Source organism: Aptenodytes forsteri, unplaced genomic scaffold, assembly GCF_000699145.1.
Source record: "Aptenodytes forsteri isolate BGI_AS27 unplaced genomic scaffold, ASM69914v1 Scaffold46, whole genome shotgun sequence".
NCBI classification, from domain to species: Eukaryota; Metazoa; Chordata; class Aves; order Sphenisciformes; family Spheniscidae; genus Aptenodytes; species Aptenodytes forsteri.
The window spans coordinates 6,533,132-6,546,594 of NW_008794774.1; the positions used below are offsets into that span (position 1 = coordinate 6,533,132).

Genomic DNA, 13,463 nt, shown 5'->3' on the forward strand with positions numbered 1-13,463 from the left:
GAGGCCAGTGTTGCAGTCACCCAATATCTCTTCCTTACTTTTCAGTAGGTATTTATGTTACCAAAGACACATAAGCTATTTTATTTTGGTTTTCCCTGTTAAATAGTTTCCATCATGATGTTTGTACCTGATTCACAGGTTAATAAGTAATTTTAAAACTTCCTACAAATGTTTTACTTTAAAATTAAAGCATGTTACAATTACTGGATTGCCAAAAAAAGTCGTGAGGACATACACAGATACTATCAACTGCTAGGCTGTTGCTTGTCCACTTCAGTGTCATGCAGTGAAGAGGAATAAGGAAGTTTAGGGAAACTTCTCCATATTAAGATCTAATGGCAAAAAATTTAAACTATATATGTGGTCGGTCATAGGGAAGATCAGCAGTGCAGCAGCCTAACATTAGGTAATGATTTCTATCTGTTCAAGGAACCCCTTTAGACAGTCACCACTACTTAGGATTTATGTGTAATATCTATACAGGGCAGAAGCAGTTATCTTTCCCCAGGGAGAAAGGCAGCCGTGAATTTAGGGAGAGCACCAACAGTATAGAATGATTTGACGCAAAGCTGAAGGAAAAGATCATATTCAAACTAAACTGAAGAGAAACTATAGAGGGACAGATTGTAATCACTCAGATTGGAATTGGACCTATGCAGCTGGCTCTGGTGCCATTACTCTTACAGATGGAGCCCTGAGATTTTATTGACAAGTGGTCATGACCTCTGTTTCGCTTCTTTGAACAATGGCACCAGCAGCTACCCAGTGCTGTGTGTGAGCATCCTGTGGTGTTATCCACACCTTAAAACCTATGGAAAGGTGGCCTCTCCTGGAGAAAAAGGACAGGTTTTCATTTCAGCTCAAGACAAGGAGTCTGGAACTCTGAGCTCAGTTCCTGGTTCTATCACAGAAAATTTCTAAGCCTTTGAACAAGCCACTAGGCATTTTATTTCACCAGTAGTATCTGATTTTAGATGCCTTAATAGATGGGTGTCTGTGCCTTCAAAGACTCAGTCTTACTGGTATGTGCAGTTCTCAAAACCTCAGACTTTGTCTGAACCATGGATTTACCCAATGATGGATTAAAAAAAAAAAAAGGCATTAAGCAATAAAAATTAAGGGAAATATGTAATTAAGTAGCAGTGAAGAAAATAAGATATTTTTCTCCATAACTCAAAGGACATCAGTCTGTATACACACTTTTTTTCTTCTTCATAACACATTGTAAGAACCCAAGTCCTAGACAGAAGAGGCTGTGGTTATGTACATCAAGTGTTCTGGAGATCTTCACAAAATTGGGCAGGGCTTTCCATGGGTCTCACCCTGAACCCATTATGACCTGCTGTGGAAGGTCTCCCTATACTGAACATGGACTCTGTCTTTGTGTTTCTCTTCTTCTGACTTCCCCAGTTACTATATGGAAGGGAATATACACCAGTCCTTAGCTGTGCCCAGAGTTTGAAGGAAAAAATATCATTATCCCAAGACTAAATACTGCCATTGTCATTGCTGTTCTCAACTTAAATTTTGACATCACTTTTGCTACCTTTGTATGCAATTGATAATTGCATAGCACATTTTAGTCTACAAAAGCTGGATTTTTAAATACATTTTCTTTATATAATTATATATTTATATATATAAATATATATATATTTAAAGAGAGGAATTTTTTTAAAAACACTAGACACACTGTTATCTGAAAGGGGCATTCTCATGTGTGAATATGAATAATAGTATATACAAATGCAAATAGTCCTTGCAAAATTGAGCTGCGTGAGTGGTATCTACCCACTGTTCATGTGTGGGTGAAATTCTGTTGACAACTGCAATTCACTTGTACTTGCAGGTCCATTGGATGTGCAGCCTGATGACTGGACTGCTGTGCATTTCACAGTTTGACCAATATTTTATATTAAGTGCTTTACATACAAACATGGTAAGCTGGTTTTGCTGTCATATTAAAATTTCCTTAAAATATATTTTCAGTGATTGTAGTACACTACAAAAGCAATGAGCCAAAACCAGCTCAGTACCACACCTGAATGACTCCTGCAGAAGTCCATCGATGTCAGTGTCATTATGTTTCTTTTCCTCCGTTCCTAGAACACGTTATGCAGCACAATGTAGGCTACTGTGCATATGACAAATGGTGCAACAATAGTCCCTTCAGCTGAACACAATCTTGTGCAAATTGTGAAACCTCAACAGCTAACAAAAACCACTGAAAAATACAATGCCTTTTTTAAATCCAGAACTGACTACTTTGCAAGGGTGTTTGTATAATGGGAAAAGGTTGCTGGTCCATCACCATAAAAGTGCCTACAGATCAAGGAAACAAGTGTAGGCATTTGTGTACAAGCACCATCCATTTTTAACCCCCAGTTTTCTTTGGACAGTTTTCCACCTTTCATTCCAACGCTTCTCCCTTTCCAGCTTGAGAGCACTGCAGCCCACAGAGATGCCCATTGAGGGGGGGCTGACAGGCAGAGGGACCCTTCAGCCATCCCACATCTGGGTGCTGTAATGTAGTCAGTGCTCCAGCAGCTGAGTAGCAGCAGACACAGTTAAGTCAGTCATAACAAAGCAAGGTCATGATTTTCCCTCCTTCCAGCTTTCACTTCTCCATCTAGTAGTGATCTCTCTAAAATAGGAAAAAAGGTCTCCTCTTTAAAATATTCATCAGAGCTCTCAGAACACACTGCTGTATTTTTCCTTTGGGGAAGAAGCATTGTCATGACTGCTGTGCAGAGGAATAAAAGAAGATGATCTTTGATGCAATGGCAACGTGCTAATCCCTGAGAAGTATGCTAAGAGCTATGAAATACTCAATGTAATCTCTTTGAGGCAAGAAGCACCTTTTTAATTTTCATTTGTACAGCTATTAGCACAATTGGGTTCTGGCTGACAGCTACTACTGCCACATTACTAGAACCACTTATTGCTTTTGTCTTATTTATTAGGGTTGTTATTATAGGGACTATTATTACAGTGAGATTTAATTAAATAACATGGAATGACAACTGAAACTCCTCTATCATTTCCTGTTTTCTAAAAAAGCCTACTTCTCAGTAAATCTATTCCACTACTTCCATTTTCAAAGAAGACCCAGATGTTAGCATACAGAAAAGCACAGTGCTGTGCAGTGGTAGGTACACTATATGCAAAACAAATAACTTTAAACCCATGGAACTGACTGCCTATTATTCACATACTTTTTGTGTTTTGTGCTCACCATTTGGCAACATTTATCATTAATGACCACACGAAGATATTTGAAAGCCTTTGTAATTTCCTGGGTTTAGGATGATGGAAAATTCAGAACCATTGTATATTTATATTATAAATTCACATTACATAAATGTTCAGTATCTAATGACAAGTCCTGTATGGAGATTTTGTTTGCAGGGTTTTCTTGGTTTTTCCCCCCTTCTTTTCTGCTTTCAAGTCTTTCGATTCTACCAATTCTCTCTTTAGCAGCCAACAGTTATATTAGAATTAAATTACACTTCCAAATTTATCACTTAAAATGTAGAAATTGGGCCTAGAAAGCTGAATAAAATATAATTTCCTGAAGGTATTTCAGTGTTTTCATTATGAGTTGCTGACTAGGGTAAAATAATATAATATGTGGCATTTATAGATCAAGCCTCATTTCAAAAAGGATCCAGTCTGCTTTAGTAATGTTCTTACTTCCCTTTTGTGACCTCTCTCATTTGTTCCTGTGTTTGTATGTGTGATACACATCATATGTAAATATTCTGAGTGTATGAAGTAACTCTGTTTTTCTAAATGAGTAATTTTAATACCTGGCGAAATATCATCCCTTTGGTTTGGATTCTAGCAGCTCTTCAACAAAGCAAAGTTACACAACAATTCACAATGTTAAAAAATATAAGGAAGACAGCTTCTGATGAAGGCCAGTGCCTTTTTTTTTGTAACCTGATCAGGATTTCTAGCTCTTAGTTTGTCAGGTCAAGAAGCTTTACATTTAAACTCATCAAAATATCTAAGTCACAGTGGCTGACATGGACTGTTTAATCTGTGACAGGAGATTTTCCATATCAAAATAGTATTATAGCAGTTGCACAATCTTAGAGAAAACAAGATGAGTGACCCACCTGTATTGTTAAAGACTATAATCCTTTCAAAATGAAGGATATCATCTTTGAAACAAGACTAATATTTTAAGATAAAATATCTCAGAGTAGGGAAATCACTTTGCATCATTAGTTTCTCAAAGACTTTGCTCCAGAAAGAAATTTCACAGTCTTTGTAGCAGCATTATAAACAGTTTCAAATGTTCCAACAATATATACAATCTGTTTCTTTCCTTTCTGTTACTTCCTGTGTGTAGTGCTAGCAGTGGATATCAGGTTTATAACAAGATGCTATAAACACCCATAAAATGTGGGTAAAGAGATGCACACTCTCTTCTCTATGAGAATATGCTGTTCCAGTCAGGGATCCTGGTATATACACGCTGGGCAGGCACCAGGTTCCTTTCTTGGGTTTGGATTCTTTTTTTAACCTCAGAGTGAAGGGAAAGTCCTGTTGTCAACTAGAGAAAGGCGGTGGATGAAAAAGAAAAGTGCATAAAGGGTACTTTCAAAATTGCTGATCACAAGACTAAATTTTCTTTTTCTTCCTATCAGACTGTTCATGGGATTCTCAAGGTGAAATATGAGTTTTCTATAGCCCCAAGTAGCCCTAGACCATAGAAGAGACAGACGTGTATTGCCTTCAGCCCTGCACAAAGCTGTCCAAGTCTGGTGTGGCATATCTAAATACAGACCAAAAGGAGATGAATACTGTCAGTGACAGCCATGTTTTAATCAAAAATACATCCTGTAAGCTCTGATTTATTTGGTAAATTTAGCTAATGCATATGATTAGGTGCTGAAAGACCTAAATTTCTGTCAGGCAGTTGACCCTAGCACAAAAAGCTTTCAGTTCATTACATTAGCACTCAAAAATATCAGTAAAAAAAAACTTGCTGAGTTTGAAGGAGCTGGCAGATCCCAAACACTTACTGTTAATGGGAGAGCATTATCAATAGGGATTGTTCCTGTGAGGTTCTTAAGGGATCAGTGCCAGATCCAAGTAGTCACTCTTCTGTTCCAGCCCTTGAAGTATATCTACAACCACTGTCTTAGAATTTGCCCGTGGCAGAAAGTTTGGCAGAAAGACCAACAGAGAAGACAAGACAGTCAGACAAAGCTATCTGAATCACCCTGTAACCTGGATTCATTACTGCAGTGTTTTAATACCACGAACATCAGGTATCTAAGCATAAGTAATGCAGGTCATGGAGTACCCTGGAACTACTGTTTCCAGAAAGATGTAGGAATCAGCATAGATCAACATAACCTCAGCAAAACAAGGCGTGTTACATTTAAACAAGGTGGTAATGATGTGGTATGGAGTTGAATGTGACTCTTCTGCTTGATGTTACTTTGAGTAAAAAGCTAGGCCAATTTCCAGCACTGATTTTTTTTAAGGTGTTGAAAAAGTGGTGACAACACAGAAAAACTGAGAAATTATTCCATTGTTGAGGAAAACAAAAAAAAAAAAAAAGGAATTCAGTTTGTTTTGCTTATTGTAATGATGTCTGCAAGGTGCTTTTATTAAAGTATGTGTGGACTTTCAGAGGCAAAAATTTGGAGCATGTAAAGGTTCCTAATCAGTGAGACAAGAGCAACAGCCAAAGAAATCCAGAATAGAAATGGAACACTGTTTTCTTAATGAGAAGTGAAATTAAATGTGCTAGGGAAAGAAAAAAAAAAAGCAGCTAAGGAAATGGTGTGTTCTTTATCTTTTTTATGGCTTCAAATTAAGGCTTAAAAATGGTTACTGCAATAGACAAACAATGGTTGAAATTATTTTCCCTGTAATACTGCAACTAGCTGATAACAGCAGCCTGTTCAGTACTTACTAGTGACATAATTAATAAAAGTAATAAAATTTAATAAATTAATAAAAGACATTTTTTACGCTGAGGGGGGTGAAACACTGGCACAGGTTGCCCAGAGAGGTGGTGGATGCCCCATCCCTGGAAACATTCAAGGTCAGGTTGGACGGGGCTCTGAGCAACCTGATCTAGTTGAAGATGTCCCTGCCCACGGCAGGGGGTTTGGACTAGATGACCTTCAGAGGTCCCTTCCAACCCAAACTATTCTATGATTCTATGATAATTGTGATATCAACTAAGGCAAAGCTGATCTAGGTTGAATACTAGCAAAAAGTAGCTAGTGGAATCATGATGCACATTGGGAGATTGCAGGATGCCTTGCACTAAGATGTTTTAGGATCAAGGCAGGTGCTCTAAGCATGCATCTTTCTTCCTGGATATAAGGAGACACTCCACATGAGTACCTGAGAGCCCTTCCACTGTTGCCATTGGGTTGTCAACAACATGTCATGGCTCTCACATGTATTTCATAATAGCCCTATGATGAGGTGAAACATTTGTTTCTCATTAAACAGAATTTGGCCTGGACAGGACTATATTGCTTTTGCTTGCCTGGCTTTTTGTGGATATAACTTGCCTTGCTCTCTTCCTCTCACAGGTTTATTCCTGAGGCTTGGTCCACCTGTAGTGTCACCTGTGGAGTGGGCAGCCAGGTGCGGCTTGTGAAATGTCAAGTGCTCCTCTCTTTCTCTCAGTCTGTGGCTGACTTGCCCATCGATGAATGTGAAGGTCCCAAACCTGTGTCTCAGAGAGCCTGTTACAGTGGTCCCTGCGGTGGGGAGGCAACTGAATATACCCCAGAGGAAACTGAGCTGCTGTATGGCAGCTTGCAGGAGTTTGATGAGCTCTATGACTGGGAATACGAGGGCTTTACGGAGTGTTCAGAGTCCTGTGGGGGAGGTAAGTGCAAAATGCTTCAGTGCTGGATTTGCTTTTGCTCTTCAAGTGTGTACTTTGCAGTTAACACTCACAGACATGCTGCTTTGCTACAGCTATTTAGAATCATAGAATCATTTAGGTTGGAAAAGACCTTTAAGATCATCGAGTCTAACCATATGATCATTGAGCCCAACTGTATTTGAAAAGCATGGCTGAAAACTGTGAAAAAAAACGTGCACAACATATTTTAGCCCAGTACTTTCAGGCTCCATGCTCAGGCTGTCACCAAGAGTCATCAATGTATCACATATTTCTGTTTCCGGTTGGAAAGACCTTTAAGATCATCGAGTCTAACCATATGATCATTGAGCCCAACTGTATTTGAAAAGCATGGCTGAAAACTGTGAAAAAAAACGTGCACAACATATTTTAGCCCAGTACTTTCAGGCTCCATGCTCAGGCTGTCACCAAGAGTCATCAATGTATCACATATTTCTGTTTCCTTGTATCAGCTGATCACTCAAAAGGCATGCAAAAAAGCTGAACGTTAAAGTGGTCTGGTGATACAGGCTAAGAATCACGTGTCATTTTTAGTTTTTATCTCTTGTTTTGTACTGTGAAAGTATAAACATGTGGAAGTAAATTGTCCTCCCATAGCAGTCGCATTGAATTATTAATATTCTAAGGGCTCAGCCAGTTCCCTATGTCCTATCACTAAGTGACATTAGCTCTGATTCCAGTGCAAAAGAAAACATATGGTAAAAAAGCACTAATGGTGTGATTGTCTGAAGCTAGCAGGCTTGGTACTTGGAGTTTCTCAAAGTTAATCAAGGCCTCAGGTTCCACATATTATAGACTACTAATGCACAGTTCTCTGATACCCTTTTTTTCCCATCATTTTGTCTTGCAAGTTCTGAGAAATATGTCCACTCCATATTTCCGTATTTTTTAAATTAAACCTAGACTTCTCCAGCTGCTGTCTTTTTACATTACAAGTTTCAGGCTATTTAAAAAAGGATTACTATAGATAAATACAGAATAGATGCTGTAGAACTGGAAACGACTCAGTGCTTTATGAATGGTTAATAGCATGATCTGTACAGATTCACCAGTAATCAGTTACAAACTTAAAAAACACAGTTAGTAGAAAATAATGCAAATGTTTTCTATGCTTACTTTTAGCTTGCTGACAGTAGTCAGTGTTTAGAGCAGTTCACAGAGAGTTGTTGGACCATTACCACTATTGCTTTGTTTCCTATATAAAAAATATGACACTAGTTTATGCTAAGTGGTGACGAACACTGACTTTACAGGAATATCTGTCATATATTGAGGCTACTAGCAAGCAGTAACAATTTGTCACACTTACACTGTGAATACTGAAACCTGAACAGCTTCTAGACTTTTCCTCTTGAAGTCATTTCTTTGAATATAGTGCCTATGTATGTATTTTTCAAATATAACTGAGACTGATATGACAGAGACATTTTGCTTTATAAAATTAATCTCTTTCAATTGTCAGCAAAAATTGTTAGCCAAGATTTCTTTTTGCCTGACGTCAACTCCAAATTTTCCAGATTAGCAGATGCTAAGTCAGATATTTTTGTAGTCATTGGTGCAAGACCGGTCAAACTAATTTTATTGGTTTTGGAGTCTCAAGAGAAGAAATTGGATAGATGCAGAAGTAACCTTTCACCTCCCAGAAGCAGCAACCAGAAGGAATTAGTTAGTCATTTAGTCTGCTGTTAGTGGCTGCATTTACCAGAGCTGTCATCAAATATCATGTAACCATTATTCTATTCTGGTAGATATAAACACAGAAGATCTCATTTAATCGTGTTTTGAAAATGAACTTAAACTTCCTGGAGTCATGTCCCACCCTTACACCCTTTTATATTGTAATTTCCTATTGAGAACTGATTTATTTTTTTCAGGGAAAGCAATTTTAAAGCAGGCAGCGCTTTGTTCTGGTAATATTGTGCAGTAAATAATGTTTAGAATTCAGTTACTTGGCAAATAAATTTCCTGAAGTTCATGTACTTTTTTTAATTATCTCTGTACCATGGAACTTCTGATGGATAATCAAAGGTCTTTATATTCTCTAAACGTTCAATGATCCATCCTTGATTTAAAGCTTATAACCATTGGCTGCATTGACCTATCAAAAACAGAAGGACAGATGTTATCAGTATGCTGAGACACAGTGCAAGATTCAAGGAGAAGCTGAAGAAAGTGATTCTGAGCACATTTGTTTGCTGCTGGAGCAAGCCAGAATTTTTTTTTTTTTTTTTTAGTTGCTGGCACAAGCTATTAGAGCCAGAAACTTCTGTCAGTACATAGTCTAGCAACCACAGACTGGTTAAGTTCAGGCAGGAGCCTTTTTCTTCAATACCTATGCTGTCAGGCAAGATTACTGGTCCTACTGGTACCTTTAAAAGGTAAAAAGTTTTAAGAATCTCTGAAAGGAAATTATAACAAGCAGAGTAGGATGCTGGTAGGATAGACTAAAATTGTTGGAAGTACAATCAGAGATGATTTAGGTGACAGGAATAAGCATGGAGAATGAACTCACTGGGAGGTTTGGGGCAGGTTGAATACTGAAAAGTGAAGAGCAATAGTGTCAGAGCTTGGCTATATGAATTTGATAAAACCATCAGTCTGAGAAACAAAGAAAAGGCTGAATTCAAGACCTCGCAGTCAATGAATTTTGGATAGTCAGCGCTGAAACAGACAATGCAAAAGTGTTAAAGTAGTTGATAATCATTGGTCAAAAGCTCATTAGTGACACACTTCAGAGAGGAGAAATTGAAGCTGTGGAAGTACACTCAGTTTACAAAATTTTGATCTGAAAAGAAAAACATCCAGCATATACAGATGATGAGTGAGCTGTATCCCTAGCAAACAGAATGATATCACCAGCATGTGGCAGGACTCGGTGGTTTCTTTCCTCAGAGTTAAGAAGAGTACTTTCCTGGTTTCCATACCTCTGGATTAGCAGTCCTTCTCTCCTGGCTTCATCAGATTGGTCTTGCTGTCAGGCCTGCACAAGTGATCAATGCGAAGTAGAGACCAGTAACTTGAACACAGTGCCATTTCTCATCAGGTAGAGACCCATCTCTGTTCTGCAGCCGGGAGCAGTCTCTCCTGGGGAATCCATATGCCTCTGTTTGCTGTATACAATATGATAACACGCTCAACAGAAAAATGGTTGAACTGGAAAGATACTGAACGTGAAAGGGTAGAGAACATATTGTTTACGTATAGAGATTTCATTGGTTTCCTTTCTTAGAAATACATCACTACCATTTGTTTTATTCTTTCAATGGGCTGTCCTTTTTACAATTTTTTTAAGTCTGTTGGGAGATTACTTGAATAGCAAAATGGCTCGAAAATATGGGGCCAAATGAAACGAATTATTAATTTTATTAATTATGTAACGAATGAAACCCACAACAATGTTGGCTGACTTCAGGGACTTAGGTAATTTCGATGTTGATGTCCGTGTCCAAAAATGTCAAATTTCTTTCTTCTCTTCAGCACCTTGAATACAGTGGAAACACTGCCTATCCTTGAGTCATAGGCATGCCCTGAAGAGGCTTGCACACATAGAAGCCAATAAATTGCTCAACTTGCCACTTTGCTGTGGGCCTCTCCTCAGCCTGTACTGAGAATAAGGGGAATGAATCCATAAATAATTTCAGGAGTACAGGAACTACGATGAATTGCAGCACTTTGGTCCTGTTGAGTAATGTGATATCATTGTTTGCTTAACGACATGTGCTCTGGCATTAGAAACAGCAAAAGGTATTGTCAGTTCTGTTACACTGCTCTTGGAGCTGTTCAAGCTCTTCCAACACTAATTTTTTTTTTTTTAAACATTGGTATCTTTGAAAGATTGTGAGATTTTTTTGAAAACTAATTGTTGGTTTTGAGAAGATGATGCAATTGTTATGAGTTCAACTAATCTTTTCCTAACTCAGGAAGTAGGGATGAATGTTAAAAGCATAATTCTACTTGCTTGAACCACTGTGGATTGGATTTTTAGGAAGTTCAGACCAATTATTATCCTCAGATCCCCCAGGGAAGAAGTAGATCCTCTCTCACTAAGTACTCTTTCCTATGGCATGTAGTGTTGCAATCCCTGATTTTCTAGCTTTCTAACCTTGTGATCCAAAAAACCTGTAATGTTCCTACCTTACTCATAGGAGAAGTGAGACAGAGTAACTGTTTCGCCGAAGAGTACATAAGGAATTTGGTATCACCAAGAATTTCCCCAGTTAAAACATAATCGTCAAATCTCCCAGCTTTTCGCTTAGTCCCAACAGCTACCCTTGTTCTGTCCCAGCTCTCAGGTACACCCTGTAGGTTTGCATCTTCAGTTTAGGTGCAGGTCTGTGGATGCAGAAGAGTAACTGAGAGCAGCTGAATTGTCTGACCTTGTTTTACTTTACTTTTGCATGTATAGCAATCACACTGTTACTTAAAATGTAGCAAGCTGAAGTCAAGGCCATCTTCACACCTTAGCCTGCTTGACTGACAAATAAACAGCCTTATTGCACTCATAGTGAAAGGATGAGTCACCAGAGAGCACTGGATGATTTTCTGTCCAGGGAAGGTATGTGGTGAATGAACCTAGGGACTTTTCACTGCCATTGAGACACATAGTGAGACTGAAAGCAAGGGCAAGTAAAAGCCCAGCATCCCACGTGGTGTTTTGATCAGGTTATCTCCCAGCTGGCTGGGATACAAAAGGTGCAGTAAGCAATGTACAACTGTGTCTTGAAAATTGCAAGAGTTACAGCTGAAGGCTTTTCCCAATAGAAGGGAGAAGAGGAACTGTGATTTTCGTACTCAGTCAGATATGCTGTGCCAAGAAACATCCCCCTTTGGTAGACATTCATACCATACTTCTCAAAGACCGCCAGGCAGAGCGCTTGGATGTGGACAGCAAACACCTCACTGATGTGCGGGAAGCAGCCTCCACACTCTCTGCAGCCGGGGCTGCAGCCCCTGAGCTGGCAGCCCTGGGTGTGAGGCTGTGCTTCCCCACATGTAGCAGCCCCAGTGCAGCCCCACTGGCTCTGCCGGGCCCATCTCTGCCCTCGGCTTCCCCTCCGGGTATAGAGAACTGGCTGTTGTTCTGTGCATGTGACCATGCGTTGTTGTGTGCAGGTGTCCAGGAGGCTGTGGTGACCTGCCTGAACAAACAGACCAGGGAGACTGCAGACGAGACACTGTGTGTAACCAGCCGCCGTCCTCCACAGCTGCTGAAAGCCTGTAGCCTGGACCCCTGCCCCCCAAGGTAGGCTTCTTATATGTTATCACCAGGAATACATTTTTTTCCAGATTTAAGAGAGATGTGATCACTGATGAAGCTGAGAAACTGATCTTCAAGCTCCCCATGAATCTGAGACGTTTGGGGCCAGGGGTGCTTGGATCTGGGCATTACTGATATGACTCCTGAAGTACAAGAGTAAAACATGCAGACAAGAGCCTAAGATGGCTCCACAGGTTGTAGTACCACAGACTCAACTGTCCGGGCTCAGCAGATCTGTGTCACTCCCCCCAGGACTCCTTTTAACTGACATGAAGTGAGCAGAGGTGATGTGAGTGAGTAAAACTTTGCTGCTGCGTAAGCTAGCAGATCGGTGCAGCTGGGCCGACGTTGTTATCGCAGGTGAGGATACCCGGGCCAGGGCTTTTTGGTCTTTTCCAGACATCATTTAATCGATTTTGAGGAATTCATGACAAAAGCAAAACAAATACACAAGTGTGGGTGATTGTAGTCCAGTATGTTGCCCAGAGCCATTTAAACAACACTAGCGGTATGAAAAAAAGAACTTTAAATAATTTGTGACCCCAGACTCAATGGCCTTTCAGTCTGGAGACACGCACTGCCTCACACATGCTCTTTCTCAGACTGCAGGAGCTTACAGCCTCTGTCACAGTCTTATTGGCCGGGAAGTGCAAAGCGGTGGTATAACCAAAGGGCAAACTTCAGACCACCTGCATATGCAGCTTCTGCAGGCAGCCAATTTATGAATTGTCTTAACCTTACCCAGAGTTGTGTCAAGTTTAAGGATACTTCTCCAACCTCCCCTCTCACAAAAGGCTTGCAGAACCTGTTCCTCCCTGGCCTCAGGCAGCTTGCACAATCCTGACCCTAAAAATAGCAGATCTTTGTCTACAGAGATTCACATCTGTACCCTCTGTGACACAAAATAGCTGTCATGAGATTCCCGTGGTTTATTTAAATAGGCCTGGGCCTCTCAAGTCTTCAAGATGCACTGTATACATATTGTCTTTATTCCCAGCTGTACACAGGTGCATTTACTCTCTTCTGGTAGTGCGGCAGATCTGAAATACATTGATTTATAACTTGGACTATTTAAGACACTCAGCGCTGTCCAGGTGGTAGATATTCCTTAGAGTGTATATTGGTAGGTGTATGTATGCTGTCGTGGTTTAACCTCAGTCGGCAACTAAGCACCACGTAGCCACTCGCTCACTCCCCCCCACCCAGTGGGATGGGGGAGAGAATTGGAAGAGCACAAGTGAGAAAAACTCATGGGTTGAGATAAAAACAGTTTAATAATTGAAATAAAATGATAAT

General features: G+C 39.8%; 1 protein-coding gene across 1 annotated transcript in view; it reads left to right on the top strand.

Annotated features, from left to right (window-relative positions):
- ADAMTSL1 (ADAMTS like 1) overlaps positions 1-13,463 on the top strand; it is a 464,029-nt gene that overhangs the window by 369,095 nt on the left and 81,471 nt on the right. Inside the window, exons 15-16 of the mRNA XM_009274309.1 lie at positions 6,570-6,871; positions 12,023-12,152. Coding sequence (XP_009272584.1) covers positions 6,570-6,871; positions 12,023-12,152 — 432 coding nt within the window. The remainder of the gene's footprint in view (positions 1-6,569; positions 6,872-12,022; positions 12,153-13,463) is intronic.